The 27,128-nt window shown below is 41.6% G+C and overlaps 1 protein-coding gene across 3 annotated transcripts; it reads right to left on the bottom strand.

Moving 5' to 3' along the window:
- Positions 1-113: 113 nt before the first annotated feature.
- Positions 114-26,700, bottom strand: CHAF1B (chromatin assembly factor 1 subunit B). Of its 3 annotated transcripts, none has more exons than XM_075073692.1 (14): positions 26,641-26,700; positions 23,745-23,875; positions 23,235-23,367; positions 22,377-22,494; positions 20,352-20,455; positions 18,346-18,442; positions 15,875-15,953; positions 12,834-12,927; positions 12,017-12,086; positions 11,801-11,892; positions 10,052-10,214; positions 8,456-8,884; positions 1,708-1,802; positions 114-1,077 (listed from the first exon to the last, which is right to left on the bottom strand). In XM_075073692.1, the coding sequence occupies exons 2-14, from the start codon at positions 23,868-23,870 to the stop codon at positions 956-958; spliced, it is 1,722 nt and encodes a 573-aa protein (XP_074929793.1). In that variant the 5' UTR covers positions 23,871-23,875; positions 26,641-26,700; the 3' UTR covers positions 114-955. The 3 variants fall into 3 exon arrangements, with proteins under 3 accessions (XP_074929793.1, XP_032645713.1, XP_032645714.1); XM_032789822.2 differs by lacking the exon at positions 26,641-26,700 and adding an exon at positions 26,108-26,209; XM_032789823.2 differs by lacking the exon at positions 26,641-26,700 and adding an exon at positions 26,104-26,182.
- Positions 26,701-27,128: the final 428 nt, after the last annotated feature.

The raw sequence follows: 27,128 nt of genomic DNA, 5'->3' as shown, positions 1-27,128 counted from the left end.
GTTTCAAAATATTTGCATTTTGATTTCACTGTTTCCAATCCTAAGGTCTTATGTTAGCTACACAAAGAGCACTAATGGCTAAAACAAACAACAAATTAAAACCTTAACATAAATTGGTTTTATGTATTTATTTTTTTGCTAAGGGAGTAGGTTTTGGACTATGGAAAAATAGGAAAACTAGTAATTTAAACATATATATCACAAACCTTTGCTGTCCCCAGAAAATCTCATGCCTGCAATTTTTTTATACAGAGAATGAAAGAATGAATCTGTTTCTATTGTTGAATGCCCATAACAAATATTTAAACAAAAATATTTCACTTCCTTGCAGTTATGAGTTTGTGACTTATTTCAATTATACCACTGATATTGCATTGCATTTTTAAGTGTGGAACATATAAACATTAAACATCCAAATGGAATGACAGTCAGAGTGCATAATTATCTTGTGAACTGATAAACTTAATTGTGAAATGTAGAAGTCAATTGCTTCCAGGAAACAGTTGTTAGTCACATTAAAACGCTATGAAGACAGACAAATGCTTAAAAATCCCACTCTTTTGCAAGACACAGACTTGCTGGAAGACTTAATACTTTAAAAATATCAATGCTATGATTATGAAGGAGACTCTTAGGTTGTCACAACATTTCTATACCAGTATTGCCTACAAACACTATGCTTTATCATGCAATTGACACTACTTGGTTTAGAAAGCAGTATGTTCAAGGGCCGATAGAGACATAGTTAAGTTCCAACTATTTTCACTTCCACAAAGCAGGATTTCTGCAGAAAATCAGTCTTTTCTGCTGCAGATACCCTCCTTCACAGCACCTTATGTTAAACCTCCTTAATACTCTATTTAGCTGCTGAGGATTTATCACTTGCAGAAAGGGAGTTTACTTTCTGGTCTAGTTGCATTGCCCCCAGACAGTGAGTTTACTGAAATTTTGGTCTTTAGTTGTTTGAACTACAGCAGGTTTGGTCTTCAGGAGATGCAGAGACAGGAGCTTCATCAGTTCTGGGACGTTTAGGTGCTGGGGGATTGTGCACAGGATCATCAGAGGGAGAAGGTATCTCTGAAATGTTGGGAAATAATGAAATTCATTTAGTTTGTTTTCCTGTTTATTATTTTTCATTTAAAAAAATTAAAAGTGAATTTAGCACTCATGAAAGATGCTGAGTAGACAGCCCTGGATACCAAAGTTCTTTATCCACTGTACAGGCATCATGCAGGAGCAGCAGTGAAAGCTGGCCTGTACAACCCACCAGTCTGATATGGAGGTGAATATCTCAATGCCAATTCATTCCTGGGTGTTGAGAGTTATAGCCAGGATTCTAATTAACATCAACTCTGTTCATAGAATCTCAGGGAGGTCATCGAGTCCAGCCCCGTGCTCAAAGCAGGACCAATTCCCCAACTAAATCATCCAATGTGTTGCTGATGACTAATGGGACATCTGTCCACTAGCAACTCGACTGAGAACAATAACTCACTTTACATTGTCCAAAGTACCATCAAGCAGCAGCAGCTTCCAAAACTGAGTTAGAGACTCAAGTTTCTGAATTTGTCATTAATCCCTCTGTATTCATGTTTGAACTAAGACACTCATATTTACCAAACCAGTCAAAGATCCATAATAATGTAATTTGGAATGAAATGGCTGAGCAGCAAATCTTTTATATATTATGACCAGAAAGTGGCTTACCATGTTGAATTGCTTCTGAGGAGGAAGGTATGGGCATTAGATTTGTGTGTGCTGAGTTTGGCGTGTCCGTCTTCAGAGGAATCAAGTTTATTCTCCTTAAAAATAGAACAGAGACACAATTCAACTGCTTTTAATGCCTCACTTCCACAAATTCTTCTTTGAAAAGGTACTGTATAGTATAATTATTTAATTACTGCTTCAATTAACTACAGTGGTATAGATGTGCTTTACACACACACACACACTCTCTCTCTCTCTGGCTACCTTTGGTACAGGATATTCTGAACAGAAAATTTAACTCGTAAAGACAGAAGTGTTTTAATTATTAGATACACTTTCCTTGAATGAGTATGTGGATATAGAGCAACACAGTACTTGATTTTAGACTTCAAAACATGTTATATATATGGAAGATTTTAAAAATTAAAATTGGCTGCTAAAATAAGGTTTCTACTCTGCTCTTTGGGCATGTCTACACCTACCTCCGGAGTCACTGATCCAGCAGGGGTCACTCTATCACGTCTAGTGAAGATGTGATAAATTGACTGCTGAGCGCTCTCCCGTCGACTTCGGTACTCCACCCAAGCGAGAGGCACAGGTGGAGTTGACGGGGGAGCGTCAGCAGTTGACTCACCGCAGTGAAGACACCATGGTAAGCAGATCTAAGTACGTCGACTTCAGCTATATTATTCACATGGCTGAAGTTGTGTAACTTAGACCGATATTCCCCCCCCCCCCCCCAGTGTAGACCAGGCCTTAAGGAAGTCCTTCCACTGTACTGGCAAGTCCTTCAGCTGTAGTGGAATCTCTTATCTATACCTCCACTGGACTGTTCTGACTTTGCCTCTTCTGGGGGAAATGCCGATTTTCTGCTGGATTACCCTTTCTTCTGCGGATGTTTGTTGACAAGTACTGTTAAAAAAAATTACACTTCCCCAGCAACTTATTGCTTGTGCTTTTCTTCTGTTAGATCTACCAGACATGCCATTTAAAAATTAAGTATAAAAAATAGGGCAGAGTGTGACAAACAAGGTAACTAAACACTTCAGTGTTTTCTCTTTCTTTTTGTGTTATGGCACAGAGCCCCAAAAATGTAGGGCTGGAAAGGATCTCGAGAGGTCAAGTCCAGCCCCCTTCACTGAGGCAGCACATGTACACCTAGATCATCCCTAACAGGTGTTTGTCCATGCTGTTCTCAAAAACCTCCAGTGATGGGGATTCCACAACCCTTAGAAACCTGTTCCAGAACTCGACTATCCTAATATCTAACCCAAATCTCCCTTGCCGCAAATTAAGATCCTTACAACTTGTCCTACCTTCAGTGGATCTGGAGAACAATTGAGTACCAGCTGCTTTATAACAGCCCTTCACATACTTGAAGACTTATCAGGTTCTCTCCTAGTCTTTTCTCAAAACTAAACATGACCAGTTTTTTAAAACCTTTTCGCATAGCTCATGTTTTGTAAACCTCTTATTTGTGTTGCTCTCCTCTGGACTCTTTTCAATTTGTCCACATCTTTCCTAAAGCGTGGCACCCAGTACTGGACACAGTACACCAGTTGAGCCCTCACCAGTACAAGCAGAGTGAGACAATTACCTCCTGTGTCTTACATTTGACACTCCTGTTAGTATACCCAAGAATATTATTAGCCTCTTTCTCAACTTCATCACATTGTTGACTCACATGCAATTTGTGATCCACTATAACCCCCAGATTCGTTCCAGCAGTACTGCTGCCTAGCCAGTCATTTCCCATTTTGTAGCCATGTATTTGATTCTTCCTTCCTATGTGCAATACTTTGAACTTGTCTTTACTGAATTTTATCTTGTTGAATTCAGATCAATTCTCCAGTTGTCAAGGTCGTTTTGAGTTCTAATTCCATCCTCCAAAGTGCTTGCAACCCTTCTGCAAATATTTAAACATACTCTCCACTCCATTATCCAAGTAATTAATGAAAATATTGAATTTACTGGACCAAGGACTGACTCCTGAAGGATCCCTCCCACTTTTAAATGATATTTATGGGATAATTATTTGAAATCACTTGAACTCAGTTTATCAATTAACCCACTATATAAAGTTTTATGGGGAGATTTTTAAAGACAGAAGCTGGAGGAAGGTGCCCAACTGGAGCTGGGAGTTTGTGCCTTTGAAAAACTCCCCTTTATGGCAAATACACTTTTAGTTTTTGTATATCTTCAATTTGGATAATAATCCCAAGTAAAACCTAAGATGTTGAGCCAGCAAATTCTTTGAATTATGATCTGTACAATTTCTCCTTGACTGAGTATGTTTATATCCTTGCGTACACATGCAGGAAAAGCAGAACATAAAACAAACTCGCCTGGTCTTGGTCACAGTTATCGGAGTACATAAGAACATAAGACTGACTATACCTCTAAGCCCTCCTGGTCTCTTTTGAAATGCACTCTCTCTCAGGCCTCTAGCCATCACCTCTTTAGGGGTGGAATCATGCAGTTCTCCCACTCTCAGGGCATTATGCTGCATTCCCCAGGTGCCAACTGTGATTACCTCAGCAGGCCTGACTTACGTTCAGTTTCTCTAGTTCAGTTATCTCCCGGAACAGTGGCCAGTGGTTAATACAGTGACTACACAGCTTTCTTAAAGCAAAGTGTTTATTTAAAACAAAACTATATCAGAGTAAAAGTCTTAAAACTATAAACTGACTATATTCATATCTAACTTACCAGGAGTCTATCCGTCTTCCCCATGGTGAACCTGGGTAAGTCTAAAATTCCTATAGACACCTCCGAGATCACTAAGGCCAGGGCAGCATATCTGTTCCCTTAACAACACAGTTCACACCCCTCTTCTTCAGGGAGTGTTTCTTAAAAGCTACTTGTCTTTTTGATCACCCCCTTCCACTTGTTAACGTGTACAGCCCTTTGATCTGTTAGCTCACAGGACTAGCAAAACAGCTGTGTATCTTTGAACTGGAGCCTGGAAGTAGGCCATTGTCCTCTAATTACCCCACATGCGTTTGCTTGGAGGCTGCTTATCTAGATCCACTGTATTGCTTTCCTGCTTGTTTTTCCAGCAGCCCCCTATTAAGTTAGATCAATATATTCATAAACAAAAGTTCAGAAATCCTATATAGTATACATTAACTTTGCCAACTGCCTCACTGAGGTCATATGCAGCATTCATAAAGCTATTACATATCTGTATTCTTAGATTACTACATAAAAGCTCCACATCCACCACAGTCTGCATTACTGTCACTGCAGTCTACATTATCGTCACAAAAAGGGACAGTGGATATTTTCATTTTAATGTTCTAATAACATTTCCAACTTAATTTTAGAAAATCTCACCAACTGCACATTAAATGACACACAAATAAACCAAACATGAAGCCCCTGACTGCAAACTCATGCAGTTATTCTGTGACTACACTCGATAACTTGAAATAAGAGACACTCACTGAAATACCTGTGTATCCCACTAAAGATTCTCTCTTTGATTGTGAAAGTTGGGGTAGAGATAGAAACAATTGGAACCACAAGCACCAAAGAATAACACGCAAGTTAACTTCAGTGTTTGGATAAAAATATATTAAATGGCAAAAAAATTAACTAACACAGAGTTAAGGCTGCCCAGTAATAGCTCATGTCCTTCCAGAATGTTGAGTTCAGCAAAACTCAAAACTTCAGAAAACCAGGAAATATGGAGTTAAGGTAAATGTCCATGTAACCTTGACTCTGCCCCGCTGGAGTTAGTAATAGCCACTCAGAATAATCCGCATGCGAGCTGTAGCTGTATTGAATGGTGGAGGCAGTAGATGGCACAGACTGGTAGAGGTATGTTTGTGAGCTGAGGAGATAGGGATTAGTTTAAGGAGTGTCACAGACCTGTGCTTGTGATATGAGGAGATCAAGGTTTGCGCCCACCCCATGTGAAAGGGGAGCATGTGTACCCTGCGGAGCTAGTCTGCACCATTTTATTGCAAAACTGGTAGGTTCTCTCATGGCAGGTCTTGCCATTAGACTTGTCAGTAGTGAAGTTAGATATGAGAGCAGTCCATGGTTTACTGCTGGGAAAAGGAAAACATAAGTGCAGACGGTATCCTTTGAGTAAATGTGCAGTGGTTGTTAAATTTCACAAATGTGGTGGTGTTAGGAGAGTAGGCTAAAGTGTTTGAATGCAGGGCAGGTAGCTTCTTTCCTGTACAATGAAAAGTCAGAGCGCTACTATTTGTGTTATGGGTGTCTGGGGGCATCACTCGAAAAAGGCAGAGGTAAAGTTACATGGGCGGGTACAATTATGTATTTCTTGGTTTCTGCAGTTTGAGTACTTCGGAAATCAAAGCTCTGGAAGGACATGAGTTGTCACTGGGAAACCTTAACTCAAAGAAAACTAGTTGGTAGGAGTTAGCGGTCACTGGCAGTTGTAGATAGCATGCAGGCCAAGTGGACTACCAATTCTGACCCTACACCCTTCTCCCCCCACCACTCAATCCCACTAACCAGCCCTGTCCCTTCCTGTCTGGCTGCCCACCCAGCTGAACCCCGCCCCCCCCGCCCTATTTTGTCTAAGCTCCCCCTGGATCCCCACCCCCCATATTCAAGGAAGGTGGGGGATGTTTCTGATATGTTCATATGCCAGTGTACCCAGGTTTGCAACTGGCCCTGGTCTTGGAAATCAATCTTCCCCCTGTGGATGACCAGAGGACCTCAAGGTTCTTTTAAGAGCCACCATAACTTTCTGAAAAGGAGCTGTATTCTGTGTACTGCTTGGTCAGTCTGGGTTTTCCCTTACAGCTCACACCCCAACTCACCTGAGGAAGGGACAGGGAGAAGGGATAGCTCAGTGGTTTGAGCACTGGCCTGCTAAACCCAGGGTTGTGAGTTCAATCCTTGAGGGGGCCACTTAGGGATCTGGGGCAAAAATCAGTACTTGGTCCTGCTAGTGAAGGCAGGGGCTGGACTTGATGACCTTTCAAGGTCCCTTCTCGTTCTATGAGATAGGCATATATTAGAATGGTTTAGACCTCTCCCCAGAAACTGGTTCACATGAGGGGCACATGGAGGGGGTCAAATCCCAAAAACATGGGCAGGGGTTCCCTAGATCCTGGGACACGCACAGGAGGCAGGAAGCAAGGTTCAGACACTCCCAAGGAGAAAAGACACTCTCTATCCCAGCTCACATGAGGGGAAGCAGGGAGATGGGCTTCCATTACCCTAAAGAGGCAGGGGCCCCTCAGATCTTGATGCACACATAGGTGGGCAGGGAGTGGGGGTCAGACACCCTGGGAGTAGAGCCCCCCCAACCCAGTCTCAGGGGGAGGGATAGGGACCCCCAAGATCCTAGCACACATACAGAAGTAGATAACGTGGGGTGGACAGGCACCTCTGTCCCTATTCAATCACGAGACCCCAGGCCATTCATCCCATGTATACCTCACCTGCTACCTCCCCTACCTCCATATCCCTCTCCCCACAATGCAACCCTAAACCCTTCTCACTCCTTCCCCCACACATGCTCCTCCTCCCCACCAGCAAACATTTTCACCCCAAATAAAAAAACAAAAAACCCTCTATGATGGATTTTAGCAATATGCCACCTCCTCCCTTCTATCCAAGGGAGGAGGTGAGGGACTTTGTCTGGGTGGGTCAAGTTCATACAACTACTGCTTATCCCCTGGAGCAATCCAGCTAGTGTGAAACTTTGAAGGCTAATAACTAAGGCTGTGAATCATTCATGGAAGTCATAGAAGTTGTCCGTGAATTTTGCAGCACTGGTGCTGCTGACCCAGGACCACCCCAGCAGCTGGGGAAGCCCCAGGACCAGCCGCTGCTCCGGCAGCCTCAGGTAATGGTACCAGCGCTGCCCTGAAGCAGTTCTCCAGGACCAGCAGCAGCAGGGCCATGGGCCATCCCCTCAGCAGAAACGTCACCCGCACTGTTCCCCCTCTTCCCTCCCCCAAGCAGCAGTCTTCAGGAGCACCCCCATCCGGCAGGTAAGATTTAGTCACAGGTATTTTTTTTAGTAAAAGTCCTGGACAGGTCACAGGGCCATGACTTTTTGTTTATTGCCCGTGCCATGTACAGGACTTTTACTAAAAATACCTGTGACTAAAATGTAGCCTTACTAATAACCTGTTAACTCCCCTGTCCCCGCAAGCATGGCACAAGCTATTAGTCATGCAGATAGACTGGTGAGCTGTTATATGTCTTACTGTAAAGTAAAATATTTTTCAAGTAACGTTTTCATTTGATTTTCCCCAAAGGCCTGGTGGATGCCCTGCGCTCTGCTGGGGTAACCCTCGAGCATCTGGGACGCTTGGCAATGATCTGAGCCTTGGTTTGATCTGTATTTATGGACAGAATTATAGGCTGCCAGAATCTGTCAATCTGAAGAAAAGCTGGGGGTAGGGGTTGTGAGAAATGGCCCTAAATTTGGATCGCTAACAGAATCCCACATCGCGATGAGGTACACCAAATTTCAAGCCAATCTGAGTAACTGTAGATTTTAGAACACTTTAGACACTTTAAACAAAACCGGTCTTAACCATAACCATAGCAGAGTTGTCACTCTGCTATAATTAAGGTGCAAGTTTAGGATCTAGAAGTCATTTTGACCTTTCACTTGGAGTACAAACGGAGCACAAAAGTATGAAAAATAGCTGTAGAATTTATTTTCAAACCTCCATACTTCTAAAGTAGCACAAGAACAGCTTGTTTTGGCCTTCACATTTGTCACAGGAAATGGCAATATAAATCTTACCTTGGCGTCTTACTCCAACCTTGTAAAGCATTTAGAGTAATCCTCCTGGGTTGGTTTACTTTAACACTCTGGCTGGCTGGCTGCATGGGTTTCCTCTCCTCTGAAGATGAAGCTGGAATATTTTTGATGCCAACGGGTGCTGAGGGAGAATCCTTGTTGGTTATTACTGCTGCTGGTGTTTTAGGCTGGAGAGTGAGATTACTTGGATCCATGGTCCTGTTCGGAGGGGTTCCATCAACTGGCCTGGGGACTGGGGAGACAACCTTGTGTGACTGATTCTTCTTCATTTTCTTCTCTGTTGCACTAGCCGTCATAACACACACCACTGGTTTCTCTTTCAACGGTACTCCAAGCTCATCCTCCTCAAATGTCACAAAAGAGCAGTACCCATCCGTGGAAGAAATAGCAAGAAAGGATCCATCACTGGACCTGTTTATTTTTTTCAGAGGGAAGAAATCTGAGAAACTGAGCTAGTGCTGACCGCTTTCCCCAGAAACATATCCCATGTCAATCACACAAGTTGCCCCATCCCCAACTAAATGTGTAAATGTAAATAAACCTGAAATGACCTCAAAGACGTCATCTAACTCAAACGATCAATAGTTCAAGAAGCAGAGCCTTGACAATTGATTTAGTTCGTCTGGCTTTGTCTGTGGTACGGCATTACCCATTACTAGCAGCAGGTGGGTGCAGCCGAAGTGGTACTGAATACAATTTAACTGCAGGTATACAAATATTCATCATCTTTTAATCATGATTTCTAACATGCTGCTGAACATGGTTTGCCATAATTTATATTGTAGGTAAACAGTGTTCAGCACTGGTTTGACTGCATTTCTTGCCCTTTGTGCTGGCAGTGGACAGAAGCCCTGCAGCGATAACATGAACAGGCCTCTGCCATTCACTTCACCAAACAGTGATCACTGGTGAATTAAGAAATCTTAATTTTCTTAATTTTTCACGTTCTCATGCAGCCCCCCTTCGTCATCATACATGAGCATCATTGAAGATTTTGAAAGAAGCCCCTTATCCAGTCCTCAGCTGGAAGGATAGTGGTTACAGTATGGACCAGTGGTTCTCAACCTGCGGGCCACTTGCAGCCCAATCAGCACACAGCTGCGGCCCATATGGCATCCTCAGGGCCATACAGGCAGTATATATAATGTGTGGATGTGTTCACGATAACACAGGGAGCTGCATATGCAGCCCAAAATGGTAAATAGGCTGAGAACCTCTGGAACAGACCCTAGAGAGGAAAGATGGTCCAGTAATTAGGGACGCAGTCTGGGCCATGAGAGACCTAGGTTCAATTTCCAGCTCAGCCACAAACAGAGATATCTTGGGTAAGTCACTCAGTCTTTTGGTGCCTCAGTTCTCTATCTGTAAAATGTGGATTATAGCACTGCCCTATCTCACAAGGGTGTCATGAGGAAAAATACATTACGAGATTGCAAGGCACTCAGATGGTATGGTAACCATATAAGTGCAATTGATTGATAGATGTGTAAAGCAAGAAATAGGAGGATCCTTTCAGAAAAGATAAGAATGACAGCCTGCTCTACCACGACAAATCTAAAGGATCTGTCAGTTACCTACCATGAAATGTCACTCAGAGTATGATAATGTATATTGGATACGTAACCAAAAGGAAAGGACTGCTGTGTATCATAGAAAAGCACAGAATCTTCTGAAGCAACAGCAAACACCAACCGATAGGGCAGATTTATTAGAGCAGGGATGGACTTCTGTGAAGCTTCATCTAGGAGTACAAAGAACACAACTCTGAGAAAAAAAAAAATCACACAGAGACCACCACTACATTATAATGGTATTGCTTGTACTAACTTAATTAACTGCTTGAACAGAGTTTTTATCATTGCAGTGTAGGACCAACATTCTGGCTGACAAGATGGCACTTTTATTATACAACATTATTTTCAAGTACATGCAATTTTTTGGTAAAGTTACTCTTTGGACTTAAGTTTCTCCTATTTTGTCTTAGCCTAAAAGGTGAATGGTTGGGGCAAAGTTTGGTCTTTTTGGCCTTTTTTAAATTATTCAAGTGGGAATGAAACTCCTTCAGTTAAAGTATTCAGAAGTTTTTTTTGCACTTTAACTCAAGGTCTGAATAAGCAAATCTCAAAATTTACTTTAAATCACAATCTTACCAGTTTATATAAAGCACAACTTGCTAGGTAATCCATTTTCTTCCTGAATTTCATTTCTTTTTTTAATTTTTAAGTTCAACAGTTGGCTAATCTTCTGGGCTAGGAGTTAGCTCTTTGTATGATTACAGGACAGATACCGAAGCAACATTTTTCCAGCTGGTGCTGAAAGGTAAGCACTAACTGACCTTTATTTGCAGCAATGCTGAACATACACAGGTCGCACTGACTTCCACCGGTGGAAGTCATGAAAGCTCAATGCCTTTGAAAAATCAGGCCACTTATTTAATTTTAGGCATCTAAGTTTGTACGTTTTGGACCTAGTCTGGATATTTTGCTTTCATGAGAGTGTTGTGGAAGCAGCAGCAGCAACACCTCTGCTTAATAAAGAACTGACAGATTGACAAAACCTCATCTAGTTCTCTTCCGACAGCAGCTCTGAAGGTTATGGTGGGGAAAAAAATGGCACTAAGTAATAGGATCCTGTAAGGGATACTATAATTTGTGAGTTATAAACTTCAAAGGAGGGGTCCCTATTGTGCTCCAGTTAGAACTGAGGAAATCTGTGCCTTTTAGCAAGAATGTGAATAGTCTTGTTTAAAAAACTTAGGGTAAAATCCTGGCCCCACTCACTTCAATAGGGTCAGGTTTTCACTTCCCACCGGCCAGCTATTGTGCAGTTTGTGTACAAATTTCCCCTCACCACAGCTCTGCCAATACATTCCAGTCCTGACCAGCAACACTAGTGCTATTTCAGTCTTAGCTCTCCTGAACAAATATCTCCAATTGTTGCAAACTGTGACAAATTTTGTAGTGGTTCTGTGATGTGGCTATCAGGACTAAAAAAATATTTTACTAGGTGATTCTTAATGCTGATCCAAGTTATTTATGTTTATCCAGTGAGTTAAAAAGTTGTAGGAAAACACCAAGCAATGTTTCTGCAGCATAAGAGGCCAAGAGAGAACATTTATCCACTATACCAAAAATCACTCAAAAGGCACTTAGTGAATTTAAGGTCTTAGAATCAGCAAATAGCTTCTTAGTTGTGGTACAACAGTTAATATCCTGAAGAAATGTTAAAATACTGGGACACAAAATAGTATGACCTGCAGCTACATAGTCAGATTTGCCTTCCAGCACATTTGCTGTAAAACAAGCTCCCCGAAAGGATTTACGGTACCTTTCTTACGTGCTGGTCTCAACTCAAAGTAGACTGGACAGCAGCGAACAGCTAGAGTTGCCTTTCCAGGACAGGGCAGGTGAGCTATGGGCCTATTAGAAAGAAGGAATGTTTAAAAAATGGCATGTAAAATGGATATATATACACAAAACACACACACAACCACATCCCTGTATATATATTTTATAAAGAAAACGTAGGTATATTAAATCCTACCTTTTAAGATTTTTTCTCGAAAAAACATACGTAGTATTGGTTACATTCTCTCCTGATTCAACACAGCCAGCTGAGAAAATAAAAAAAAGTTTCAAAGAGGTACTCATCAATTTGAAGGTACTAAGCACACAAACTTACATGTATAAACATTTTATTTCCCCAAGCATTAGCCTTGTGTCAGAGGGCCAGGTTTTTGTGATCTGATCATAACTTGAAAATGTATCCCAAATACTACTTTAAATCTATTTTAGTTTTCCTTATATACTGCGCCAAAACAAGCTTTTCTTTACTTTTGCAAATGGCTGCAATATCAGTGCCTATGCAGGTAACAGACCCCGCTTTGCTGTGTTGGTCTTATTAACAGATCAGAATGCTTTTAAGAACAAGAACACAAAGAAGTAGAGTCAGAATAAGCCAAAAAATAAAATATTCCTTTTTTTCTGACAGTGCAGCATTGTTGATATACCAGGAATTTCATAAAGAATGCCTTGTGCAAGTGTTAACACTACACTGAAGGTCTGAATCTCCTGCTGTTGGTTAATAAAATGCCAAACTGATCGCAAATTTACACAGAGGGATACACTAAATTTAGCCTACTCTGTAAAATAGGGAACCGCAAGCTGCTACTACCACCACCACCAGCAGCAGAATGTAACAAGAACAAAATACTGTTATCCCCTTTTGCTGCTGTAGCCGTGGCTGTATTCTGCAACATATCCATGTTCCTCTGACATTTCAAAAGTGATATTCCTGACACAAGGGCAAAGTGCCACTCCAGGGCTGCCACATGCACCTGGTACACCTTCCTTTCACATACCTGGAGTGAGAAGCAAAGAGCCGTCAGGAGTAAAACTAAGCCTGCGGAAGAATGATTTCATGCTGTCGTCATGAAACATCCGATAGCTTCTCACCTGTAACATTTCAAAAGAATAAAAAAATCTTTAAGTATCATCTCTGAAAAACACTATTAATTTCAGTCAATACATTTATCTTTAAGTGTGACAATCGATGGTTATACAATCCAGTTTAATGGGCCTTAGTGGGTCTTAAAATAATTTAAGATTTTGCTACCTCCAAATTCTTTTTGTAAACTATTATTTTGTGTGGTTTAAATTCTCTATGGCTAATGGCAGTCTCCCTGGATCCCTCTTCATATACTGATTAGCATACTTCAAAGGCGTATTAGACTTGACTATTCCTCTCGTTTCCCTCTATTGTATTACTATAGCTATTTAAACTAAAGTAGTCACCAATAAAGGAAACAGATGAAGATACATTTTATTTACAGAATAACACTATTGCTTGGGTATAGTAATACTAAACAAAAAAAAGGAAAAATGCAACTTGACAGATCCAAGAAATTCAGATATAAAAAGAACCAAAAATTAAATAAAGACATGGGAATAAAGATACATTTTAAGTAAACATTCAAGTTACAAATTAACTGAATCTAAGAGCCTATTCCTTAGGTAATCTTACTTTAATACTAAAAAGATTTCAAGATGCCCCCTCAGATCCATTTTAGACTTGATTTTCAGGACAGACAAACCTACTAAGGCTACTTCCTAAAGAAAAAAAATATGCTTCCTTTACAGACAACTCCAAAAAGTTATTTTACTATCTATCATTCAGAGTTAATTTTGGAAAAAAACACTCTTCTGCTTCCCTCTTGGGATTTGAAACTTTTTACCAATATATTTTCACTCAAAAATTATATTACACTTGCCAGGTGACTGCAAGCTACTGCATTAGTAATAAAAATGTTAATGCAATATAATAACTAGGACTGTCAAGCGCTTAAAAAAATGAATCGCGATTAATTGCGCTGTTAAACAATAAAATACCATTTTAAAATATTTGTGGGTGTTTTCTACATTTTCAAATATATTGATTTCAATTACAACACAGAATACAAAATGTATACTGCTCAGTTTATATGTATTTTTTATTATAAATATTTGCACTGTAGAAAACAAAAAAATAGTATTTTTCAATTGCAAGTACTGTAGTGCAATCTATCACAAAAGTTGAATTTACAAATGTAGAGTTCGGTAAAACACCTGCATTCAAAAAAACAAAACAATGTAAAACTTCTAGAGCCTACAAGTCCATTCAGTCCTGCTTCTTGTTCAGCCAATCAGACAAACAAGCTTGTTTACATTTGCAAGAGATAATGCTGCCCGCTTCTTGTTTACGATGTTACCTGAAAGTAAGAACAGGCATTCCCGTGGCACAGCTGTAGATCAGCATCACAAGATATTTAGTGCATTTGGTACATAAAGATTCATATGTCCCTTCATGCTTTAACCACCACTCCACATGCGCCCATGCTGATGACTGGTTCTACTCAATGACAATCCAAAGCAGTGCAGACTGACGCATGTTCATTTTTATCATCTGAGTCAGATGCCACCAGCAGAATGTTGATTTTCTTTTTTGGTGGTTCGGGTTCTATAGTTTCCGCATCAGAGTGTTGCTCTTTTAAGACTTCTGAAAGCATGCTTCACACCTCGTCCCTTTCAGATTTTGGAAGGCACTTATTTGGAAGACACAGATTCTTAAACCTTGGGTCAAGTGCCGTAGCTATCTTTAGAAATGCCACATTGGTACCTTCTTTGAGTTCTGTCAAAGCTGCAGTGAAAGCGTTCTTAAAACAAACAACATGTGCTATGTCATCATCCTAGACTGTTATAACATTAAATATACGGCATAATGAAGGTAAAAGAGAGCAGGGGACACACGATTCTCCTCCAAAGAGTTCAGTCACAAATTTAATGAACACATTTTTTTTTTCTTTTTTAAAAACGAGCATCATCAGCATGGAAGAATGTCCTCTGGAATGATGGCTGAAGCATGAAGTGGCATATGAATGTTTAGCATATCTGGCACATAAAAATCTTGTAATGCCAGCTACAAAAATCCCACGCGAATGCCTGTTCTCACTTTCAGGTGACATTGTAAGTAATAAGCAGGCAGTATTATGCCCTGTAAATATAAACAAGCGTCTTTGTCTTCACAATTGGCTGAACAACGAGGACTGAATGGACTTGTAGGCTCTAAAGTTTTACATTGTTTTGTTTTTAAATGCAGTTATGAAAAAAAAGATCTATATTTGTAAACTGAACTTTCACAATAAAGAGATTGCACTACAGTATGTGTATGAGGTGAACTGAAAAATACTATTTATTTTGTTTATAATTTTTATTGTGTAAATATTAGTAATCAAAAACAATACATTGAGCACTGTACACTGTGTTGTAACTGAAATCAATATATTTGAAAATGTAAAATGCATCCAAAATATTTAATAAATTTCACTTGGTATTCTATTGCTTAACAGTGTGATTAAAACTGCAAATAATTTTTTTAATTGCAATTAATTTGAGTTAATCGCGTAAGTCAATTGTGATTAATCAACAGCCCTAATTATAACTATTAATAACCTTAAGAGTTGCTGCCTGACAGATATCTTTGAAATTATTCCATTTAAAAGAAATTCTCTGTGTACAGACTATTTTTTGTTTCTCTCCCCTTGAACTCTACTTAAGAGCATTAGCATTCTTAATGTGCTAAATTATAGAGGCAAACGAACTTGCAAGACGCATTCACTAGATGACAATGTTATCTGTGATAGTCACTTCACAGTAAACTAAAGTAAGACAAAAGGATATGAAGAAACATCTTCTATTCCACACATTCATATAGCAAATGAACAGATAAATGCAAAAATATCTGATGTACAAGTAAAATATTTCTAAAACTGAAGTTTTTTTCCAATTTCACTTTCAGAGAGAGCAGCCCTTGTAAAAAACGTATCAAAAGTTATCTGATAACATTGTTAGTATTAGAACAATTTACCTCGCCCTCAGCTCCTGATGGCATCTTGGTAACATTGAATGCTACACGCTTAGTCTGTGTACTGTACACCCGTAGCACCCTACATAATGGAGAATATTGTTACCCACAAACAGGTACTTTCCGCACTGAGCAATATCCTTGTCTTTTTCATATAGAGTTACAGCACCTTCCTTTTCAATCAGAACTTTCTGGATCCAGTAGACAGTTATGTGACAAAAGGACTTCCTCCTCAAGGGTAGGAGATTATTACTACTAAATATTATAGGACAGGGCATTAACATATAACCACTAAGGGCATCTCTACCCTACACATTTTTGCTGCTGCAAGTTTTGTCAGCATAAAGCCACCAGTTACCATATTGCTTGTGCGTGTGCATGCTGGGCTTCTCGCATCGGTGCTGTGCACATTCACCAGGAATGCTTGTTTCAATGCAGTGGGGAGCATCATGTTGTGAAACTTGCCACCAGGGCCGGTTCCAGGTTTTCTGCCATCCCAAGTGGTAAAAAAGCCGCAGCAGCATGATCACACCGATCCACTCTTCGGTGGCAATTCGGTGGCAGGTCCTTCGCTCCGAGAGAGACTGAGGGACCTGCCGCCGAATTGCCGAAGACCCGGACGTGCCGCCCCAATAGCGGCCAGCGTGCTGCCCCTTGGTATTGGCTGCCCCAAGCACCTGCTTCTTTAGCTGGTGCCTGGAATCACCCCTGCTTGCCGCTGTCCAGCACACTGTCTTTTGGGAAGTTTTGGCAATGAATGGTGGAGCAGAAACAAGTTGCGCAGGGGTGACTAGGACTGCAGGGTCAAGTTCCCATCATGCAACTTTCTCCAATCCCATGCCATCTCTATCCCATGCACCTACGTGACTCTCTTTGCTGTCCATCATCTCTGACAGAAGCACAGAGCCTGCACAGCTCTGCATTACTGTCATCAGCATTGCAAACAAAGGACACACGATCCTCTGGTATTTGCAGAGCCACGAGAAGTCCGTGTTTCCTGCAGCCCCTTTGTTGATTTATTCACAGAAGCTCACTTGTGACGTGTGTATGTGCCTTGAGGAAAAATCAGGGATCAGAGTGAAATGGAAAAGACCTGAACAACTTCCTGGAACTCCCCTGGTGACTCCATCAGTTCCCACAGAACATGAACCATAACTGAAAGAATAAATCATATTTCTAGCTATTATTGTTGCAGTTTCCTTACGAATGTGAATTGAATGCAGGCCTGTGCAAGATTATCTTACTAAATCTGCACGGGAGAAGCGTGAACAGGCTTAATTCATGTCTTTAGGGTGTGAACTCTGAAATCTAAAGATAATTTAAATTGTCACTTTACAATTTCACAGCTGATCATTTTTTAGAGAAACATCCAAATATTGTGTTTATCCTGTGGAGATTCAAAAGGACTATTAGGTCTTTCTACTTGTCCTCTCTCTGATCCACTTGCAGGATCTTCTTCAAGTGAGATCAGTACCCTCTGTAATAGAACCCTCATCATTATGAAGGCTTTCTAGGTATACTCAGACAGTTTTCTGTTTCTTAATTTCATCCTGCTACTCCTTGTTACACCTCTGGAACTGAGGCTAGTAATCCAGAGGAGAGGAGGAGAGAGAGGAAAGATAAAAGGAAAGAGGAAGATGAAGGGAGAGGGGATTTATTAAAAGGGCATCACTTTACACCTCCAGCCCCTGGAGAGAATAAAACCAATAAAAGATATAGGTTAACATGTATCCATCTTTTTGTCTTCAACACACAATAGCGACACAGGGATAAATAAAATTAAAGGGGTAAGACTTTGGTGATAAAAAGGTACCTAAACTAAACTAAGACACTAGCTAAACAATGCCATGTAATTTCTACAGTCTGAAGACAGCCACTGATGAGCTATTTTTCTTCATTACAGAGATCTGGAACACTTTGGTACTAAAGAAATCTCAAATCAAGGATAACTCTCCCAGAGGATTATTAGCCAGTTGCAAAGTCTATCAAAATAGGATGCATACCCCCAAACAATTTAAGGTGAACTGCAACGTTAAAATGAAAAAAAAAAATTGAGTTAAACACAGACTTGTTTGTCAAATGACCTTACTAACCAAGCTGCTCAGGGTGGGGATATGAGGTGGGATGAAAAGAGGGATATTCAGCTCAGAAAAATCAAACTTCTGATATCTTCAGTGATTCAAAAATGCCCAATGGAGGATAATTTGTTTAAAAACTTAATTAAATTTTTTTTGTTGTTGTTGAATATTCCCTCTAAGACTTTGGATGGCATTCAGCACAGAAATGAATTTGGGATTCACACCAATTCTCACTTCACCTTTGCAGTTCCCCTTGAAGGACCAATGTGAACAGCAATTAAAACTCACATTTCCAGATATTGATACCTGTGAAGTGAAAAGCATTTACTTCTTTTCTTGACTTAATTAACATGCAACAAAGAATAGTAATAGAAAACGCCTGAAACAATAACTCACCTATCACAGCTAAGAGTTGCGATGTACTGGCCGACCGGATCCCATGTTATTCCTTGTACATAACTCTTGTGTTCATTAAATATTGAAACTTTTTGCCCTGAAAACGCAAATAGTTTCTAAATTCCAAAACTCAATTTCTATTTCATAACACACTTTTCATTTCAGAAATAAAACAAGGCTAAGTATTTCAGAATGTAAAGTTGTATATATTTATACGCTTAAATAGATAACATTCTCATAAAGTATCTTACAATGATAGTAGTGGGAGAAAAAGCTTTCTAATTATGTCAGCTCAATCCACAAAACTCTCCACCAACCAGGGGACCGGGTGCTGGGAGGCCTGAGGAGCCACGAGTCCCCCCCACCCCCACCGTTACACTGCAGAGGGTGGCACCATTTACACTCATGTTTAACATGTATGCGGAGGAATCAATTAAAAATATTACAAGAAGAGATTTCAGAGTATTACACCTGTCCAACACACTGACTCCATGTGTCACAATGAAGAAGCTACTGTCTCATACTTGCATGGAGGACAACTGCATACTTTACACGAAAAATACTCCAGCACGAGAAGAGTTGCTCAATGAATTTTGTCAACACACGACATAACAAAGCTGCTGCCTCTCACTGTTCAGTGAAGTTTCTTAATAGTTCCTAAGAGGAGACTGACACTAAAATTATCTTTCATGCCTTCAATGTCACAGTGAAAGATGTGCACAAGACACACATGAGCTAGTATTGTGAGATGCTACCCAAAACTTCCGCAAGATTCTGTTTTTGTGCCTGCTCCTAGGGAACAGAATCGCTGTATATTCCTCAGAGATGCGTTCCTACCACTCAGCCCATTAAATACCACCACGCTGCCAGGATGTGACGCTACTGGAAGACCAAATTGTCTGACTAGAAGGCATTTGATTCACCCTCCTAAGACTCTCTCCATCCTTTGAAGGTGCTTGGAATGGCTGAGACAATCACTGATGAGGTCATAAATAAACTTGGCATATGAATGCCTCCAGTGTAGACCAACATTAAAGACACTTGCAGAGCTACGTTGATGGATGTTTTCCAAGAACTAGAAAGACAGAAAAATTGCCACTGACAAATGGTGCATTTATACATGCTATCAAGAGGGGCAAATTATCAAGCAATGGAATGGCTCTGGGATGATCAATCGCGAACTATCCTCCCCTTTTGGGCATGGATGGGTCTGGATGATGGACTAATCACACCAGTGTATGTGAAATGCCACGCACTCCAGAATCAATCCTTCTGCTAAACAAATGCTTACAAGAGCCAAGACCAGGTGCTCACTATCCAGCAAACATTTGGCCAACAACCTGCTTTTTACAGAGATGTACGAGGGCAGTGCAGACAAGAATCAATGTGACATGTCTAGCAGTGATGCCCTAGATGGAGACAACACTGACAATGACTGATGAATAAATATTTTCAGGCCTACATGTCAAGGCTAGCTTTCCTAGAATTACGAAAGATTAACGTCTTCATTACGTAAGCAATGCATCTCTGTGTTAACATGTAATTTTGAATGTTTTCTCAAATATAAATCTATATAATTGTTCAAGATTTGTCACATTTGGTACCACTGTGGTTGTGGGAGGAAGGGCTTTCAAAAGATACCCAACTCGACCCATCTCTGACAACACTGTATTATCAAATTTCCACCACTGGAGGACCTGGAGCTTGGAGGGTGGTGAGTCCCCACTGCCATGCCACAGAGAGTGACACCATGGAAACTATGATTCTGTAGATTGTATGAATCAATCAATCCTTGACCCTTTTGTCTCTAACCTGTTGACAAAACAAGATTTTACTACATCACACTCCGAGACTAAGAGGTATTTCCATCCCACCCTCACAAATTCAGGAGATAATTTGACCATATTGTCTTTAAAAAAATGCTTTCAGTTATGTTTTAAGCATTAAGCAATTCTACTTATCGCAGGATGGATGCCACAAAGACAAATTAGAAACTTAGCAATTACCTTTATTGACATCCCACATTATAGCTGTGTTATCTACTGATGCAGATGCCATGCAGTTTCCATCAGGGGTCCAGCAAATATCATACACATCTTCTATGTGGCCTCTGGAATCCGGGGTAGAAGATTGTGATAATTAGTTATAGCAAGAACAGGAGTTATGAACAAACGAAGCCAGTTTTTTTTTAAATGTTAAAAGCCTATAACCAAAGGTTATCAATTATTGCAATAGTGAGATGGCCAGCCACTACTTTTTATTTTTAAAGTATATATATTCTGCCAGTAGGAGTAACACACATATAACCCTGCTAACCTCTGTATAACATGGCATCTTTCAAAGAAATAAAAACCCTGAATTCACAAATGACTTCAAATGATGTACAGTAACTCCTCACTTAACGTAGAGGAGCTGATGGGGGGCTGCCAGTTGTGAACAAAGCAGGCAGCCAAACAACGTTATAGCAAAGCATTGCACAACTTTAAATAGCACACGTTCTGTAATTGAGCAGGAACGTAAGACTCGAAACAACATTAAGCGAGAGGACATTAAGTGGGGAGTTACTATATGATTAAAGATGTGAAAACGAACATCCCCAGGAACGTGTGCAATATAGACAATACACAATTGTTCTTGTACTAATAAATTATATAAACATATAATATAAATACGAGAAAAGTCACTTTCAGAAAACTTTCCTTTATAGATACATTTTTTCACAAGAAGTTTTCAATAAAAAGTTTGCCTATCAAGTGAGTCATATCAAATCTCAGAATCTAAGTTTAGTTCATATTGCATTTAAATCAATGTCTTCTGATATCCAGTCCAAGTTAGGAGAATCTCCATGAAAAATAAGTTTTACAAATGGTAAGAATCACTAGCATTATTTTGTAGATTTACACCACAATGTGACTATTTGAATGAAAAAATATGTTACATTCCCATTTTTAAAAATTCTAATTTTTTAATATAAAAATTAATTCTAATTATCTTATCTTGGAAGTTGTTCCAGTCTTGCATGGAAATTATGCAAACTTTTTAAAAGGCATATTTTATACTATACACACTTTGTATCTATTCAGATTTATCAGGTAGAGATACTAGGGTTTTTCTTTTGTTTTTTGGGTAAAACTGTGTGAATTACTAACGAATTTAACGACCATAAGGGGTGCAAACTGAGAGAACCTGGAGTCCAAAGTGCTCAGTTTATCCACAGATGCTGCTCAAACAGGGGACAGTGTCCGCATATTGTCCCATGAAGAGACAAAAGGTGATTTCAGTTTCCACAGCCTTTCATTCCTTTGCTTCTCCACTGAGAGTGACAACAGGATGTCATTCAGTTCCCCCTGTGCTAGTGGTGCTCTGATGTCTCTCCCACTAGGAACTGGACTGAAACCATGACTTATTTCACTTAGATAAATGAACTATTTTCACTGTGAGTACACATACATTTTAATAAGCATCATATATAATGTGAAATAAAGGCTATTTTGCATTATATGAATACATAATAAAAACCATGTAAAAGTGTCAATTGTAATTATTGTAATTTGCAAATAATATTTCCAGACAGCTGGAATAAGACTTGGCTGGGACTGACATTTAGCAAACAGGCATGATTCATTTTATCTTTTGGCACTTTTTTGTTTAATATTCATTATTAAATTACATTCACTATAAATTCAATAATAAAAATGTCTGTTTTCTTAAAATACCCCTGTGCAAAAGTGGACAAAGACAGAGCTTTTGAAGTAAATGATCATGTAAGTAGGTGCAGAGAGCTATGCCACAGATGTCAGATCATCTGCTTTAAAATCTTAGAAGACTGGGAAACACTCTGGTACAGAACAGCAGCACTCACTGATACTGAATATGGGCAGAAGTTAGAAAGCATAACAGGAATTAGCTGTGGAGCAGCTGAGTTTTCCAAAAACTGTGAAGGGGATTTGTATATGTTGAGCAGAAGGCTGTTCCAGACATAAAGAGCATCATGGAATGAAGAAATCTCTCAAAAAGCCCAATTAAATTACCTTAAAGTTTTAATTACTGTCCAATTCTCTTTGTTCAGCTGAGCTTCATCTTCATCTTGAAATGCTATTGGTTCTGGTTCTTTGTTATCATTCAATTTCCACAATAAAATCACAGCATCTGTGGAATAATGTGACTTGTTGATAAGTTTCTGGTTTTTTGATAATGAATTATTATATTGGCCTTATCCTGCTATTATGTTGCATGTCATGTGCAATTTAACCAGCAAAAATATTTAGACTTGTCTTGGAGATTTTTTTAGGTGATTGACCTAGAAATGCTTTTTTCCCCACCATTACCTTTATTATGTAGGAACAGGAAACAAATGTGTAAGTTAGTTTTGATTTATGTTGCCCTAGCCTTTTTCATTAAACAATCTGATTAAGAAGGATATTTCCAAAGGTCCAAGTGGGAGTCAGGTTCCCAACTTTCAACGGGTACCTAACTGCCCTTTGTGCCTTTGGAAATCTTCCCTTAAAATATTACACATTTGTGTCAAACACAATAGAGAGCTATCCAAACCCTTCGGTCCTGAGGATAAAGCACTTGTCTGGGACTCAGGAGATGGATTTAATTTCCAAACTCTGCCACAGTCCCTTTATGATATTGGGCAAGCTGCTCAATGCCACATCTGTAAAACAGGAATAATTCTTTCACATCTGTAAAAGAGAGAAAATACTTCCCTATCTCACAAGGAGGCTGGAGGAATAAATTCATTAGGGTGTGTGGGGCACTCATGTATTATGGTGATAGGGAGGGCAGTGGTTCATACAAACCCAAAGACAGATACTTTCTGTGCTCATTTTTACATGAGATGTATGTATATTCTTTATATTGGTTTTTATTATAATATTACTCACCATCTCCTCCTGATGCTAAAATCTCACCATTGGGAGAGAAACGCACAACATTCACTGCTTTGGTATGGCGAGCTAGATTGGACAAGAATTCCACAATTGCTTTCCCATCTGGTCCTTTTTCCACTTTCCAGATCTAGTTACAGAAGTATTACAGATAGTAAATTGGCTTCTATACCTGAAAATTGATCTATTTTCAGTTTTGTAATTAGTGTGCACCATTTTCTTCAGTTCAGTTATTTATATATTTTACAAGGAGGCAGGAGGAGTGCAGTCATTCAAAAATTTCAAAACCCTACCGAAACTAGACGAAATTAGGAAGAAGCAGAATAGCCAGAACTTGAAGACTAAAGTCAAACTGATAGAGCTCATGCCCCACTTTCACATAACTGTTTATCTGAGTCACTCACTGGTGGGCAGTGGAAAACCAGAAGAATGTGAAATTTTAAAGTAAAATTAAATTCCTTGGTAGTTATCCTGCACACACTAAAATCAGTGAAAGTTTGAACTCACACGAACAGCAGTGTCTACTCCTGCTGAGGCCAGTCGATTGATTTTCCCATCAGTTCCATGTTGGAAGTCTAAGCTATATACCGGCTCTTTGTTGTGCCATGCTATTTCACAAGTGATGACCTTCATTCTTTCTAAAGGAAAACATGGCAAGAATCAGATATTTTGCATTTATTATGATAAAAATTGTAATCAAAGTTAACAACAGTGTCCACAAGCACTACGGAAACAAGAAAAACATTATAGCAAAGCACAAAAGATGACTACGTTTAAGTAACTATGGTTTATAACTGAAGTCTTCTGTAAGAATATTCTCTGAAAAGGTTACTAAACCCCGCTCTCTACTCCATTACGGGAAATCTTATTATGATGACTGAGGTAGTTGTGCTGGAACAGTGCTTAGGTGCATTTTCTGTGGGTATATAATTTTTCCCATCCCCAGACCTCAATGTGGCTGAACTCTTCATGTTGCTCTGATCCCTCTACTCCCTGCTCCGACAGCAGCACAAATCATTGCATAGATTGGTGTTTAAGTGACAAGCGTTACTGAAGCAGCAAGAGTAATTACTCCTGAGGGAATTCTATGCCAAAAAATTAAAAATTTTGCACCAAAAAAATAAAAATTCTGCATACAGTATTTTAAAATTCTGCAAATTTTATTTGTTAAATAAATGTGGAGGCTCCAGCATGGCATTGGGTAGCACAGGCCACTGGCTACACAGAGGTGGGAGATCATTGTGCCACTCTCCCCCACGGACACAGACTCAGCAGTGAGTCTGCACCCAACCCTGACACAGTGAAAGGACCAGGTCTGTCCCAGGAACACTCCAGGGCCCTGCCCCTCTGTGACAGGTGCACCAGGTGTGGGCAGGCAGGCTCAGCAAGACACGATCCAAGTATGGAGGGGCTTAGTGCGCGGGGGGAATCCAGGTGTGAGTTAAAAGGGTTCGCGGGGGGCAATCTGGGTGCAGGCGGCTCAACGGGGAATCCAGATGCACAGGAGCTTGTTGGGGGGTTCTGGGTGCAATGGTAATGGGACTCTGCAGGGGAGTCGAGGTGAAGGTAGTTGGGGCTCAGCAGGAGGGGTATCAGGGGGGAAGAGAGAGCTTGGTAGGAGAGTGTGAGGGGCTCAGTGGCGGGGTCCAGATGCTGAGGAAGTGGGGCTCAGTTGGGGTGGGGGCACAGATCCAGGTGCAAATGGTTGGCTTGGTACAGTGGGGATCTGGGTGTGGGTGGCTCACTGAGGTGGTCCAGGTACAGGGGGAGTGGGGTTTGTTGGACAGGTTCTGGGTGCGGGGACGGGGAGTGATGCTTGGCAGGAGGATCTGGATACAAGGAGGTTGGATGGATAGAGGAGCAGCTCTCTGTAAGGGAATCCCTCCCCCTGCAGCTGAGGCGTGATGGGTGCAGGAAGCGGGGAGAGAGAATTTGCAGAGCTTCCTACAGCCAGGAGAGAAATCTGGGGGTGGGCCTGACACAGCCCCGGACGCAGGGGCGGCTCTAGACATTTCACCGCCCCAAGCAGGGTGGCATGCCGTGGGGGGGGTGCTCTGCCGGTTGCCAGGAGGGCGGCAGGTGGCTCCGGTGGACCTCCCGCAGGCGTGACTGCGGAGGGTCCGCTGGTCCCACGGCTTTGGTGGACTTCCCACAGGTGTCCCTGCGGGAGGTCCACCGGAGCCATCTGTCGCCCTCCCAGCAACCGGCACAGCGCACCTCGTGGCATGCCGCCCCAAGCATGCGCTTGGTGTGCTGGGGCCTGGAGCCGCCTCTGCCCGGATACCGTGCAGGAAAAGAGGAAGTCCCATCCTCCCAAGCCCAGCCAGGACTAGCAGCTGAGTCTGGTGCAGGGTAGTAGCCACCAGCTGGGTCTTCCCCAGTCCCACCTCCTGCCCCACAGTGATTTACCTCTGCTGGCTACCGTGGGCACCCAAAACATACTGCTGGGGAGGGGTGCATGACCGTTCTAGTGACTCTCTTTTGCTTCCCCATCAGAAAGTAATTTTTCTGCAGGGAAGCAAAAAAATATTCCAGGGACAAATTCTGCACATGCACAGTGGTGAAAAATTCCCCTAGGAGTAAATAATGTTAGAAACACGCCAAGCAGGAAGGAAGGGGTAAAAGAGGAATTCACCATTTAGTGCAGACCTCACGGACCATAAAAATTATCTGCGTTTTAAGGGGAAATTACCAAGAAAGTAAAATGAAGAGAAAAGAATTAGCATGTTGGAGTGGGAAGGGAGCTGAAAGGATAGAAGAAAGAGGGGAAAGAGAGACAGAACAAAAATCATTCCTCCTAGGAGCAGAGGGGCTTGTTAGTCACAGAAAAGATGCTATGCCTCAGCAACAGCAAAACGATACTCACTTACCTAGCAGCTTTCTTCCAGAGGGCTCAACGAACTTTGCACATCACCACTGTTCTGCACAGAGAAAGACTGAGGCACTCAGCTGAGAACTGTCACACAAAGCCTGAGGTGCACAGTGAAAGGTTTGAATCAAGCTCAAGTAAAATATACACTCGTTTGCCAAACAGCATGAAGTTTAAAAGGAAGGTGAAGCAAGTCAAGCTGACAAATCCCTGCAAATGAAGAGGCCCCCTTCAAAATACTCCATCTCTTGAACAAAACCCACCCCCGGAGATATTAGCCTGACAGGAGAACCCTGGAGCGACACAAACCCACCACTGGGATACGGGACAATCTAGGAGTCACAGCAAAGCTGAATTCGGCCCTTTGGCTGCCCCTCGCCAAACCCCACCTCGACAGAGTTGGGGCGCTGCACACCCCGCGCCCCCCGGGGGCTGCACCCCACCCCGCAGCTCCGTGGGGCACCGCCCCGTGCCCCAGCTCCCGTCCGTAGCGCCGCAGGGAGGGGGGCGCCCCGAGCCCGCGGCCACCCCTACCTGAGACTGGCGCGCGCGCGGAGTAGGGGAGGCGGGTCCGGCCGGTACGCCGGGTTCGCCTTTCCCGCGCGCGCGCCGCGACTCCCCCGCAGTGACCGCGCATGCGTCCGATAAAGGCGGGGTCGAGGGAAAGGGACGAGCGAGCCGCGGACTCGTTCCCGGGGGACATTACGAGGCAACAGCGCCACCTGCTGAAAGCGCCGCCGCGTTCCGCCTCCTTCCTGCCTGCCCTGCGCCCCGCTAAGCCCAGAGCCTCGGCCCCAAGCTGCGATGCACAGCTACAAGTGGGGGGTGTATTACGTGTGTGTGCCTAAAGCTGGGTGGGAGAGAGGGGACAGGGTGTCTGGGTAGGGGGAGCAGGTTGTGTGTGTGTGAGAGAGAGGACAGGGTGTGTGTACAGGGCCAGTGTCTGTCTAGGAAGTGGAGGGAGCAGGGCGTGCTTGTGTGGGTAGGGATAGGATGGGAGGGGGCAGGGTTTCTGGGTAGGG

This window comes from Chelonoidis abingdonii, chromosome 1, assembly GCF_003597395.2.
Source record: "Chelonoidis abingdonii isolate Lonesome George chromosome 1, CheloAbing_2.0, whole genome shotgun sequence".
NCBI lineage: Eukaryota > Metazoa > Chordata > Testudines > Testudinidae > Chelonoidis > Chelonoidis abingdonii.
The sequence above is the reverse complement of the archived record's forward strand: the minus strand, read 5'-3'. Positions and strand labels throughout refer to the sequence as shown.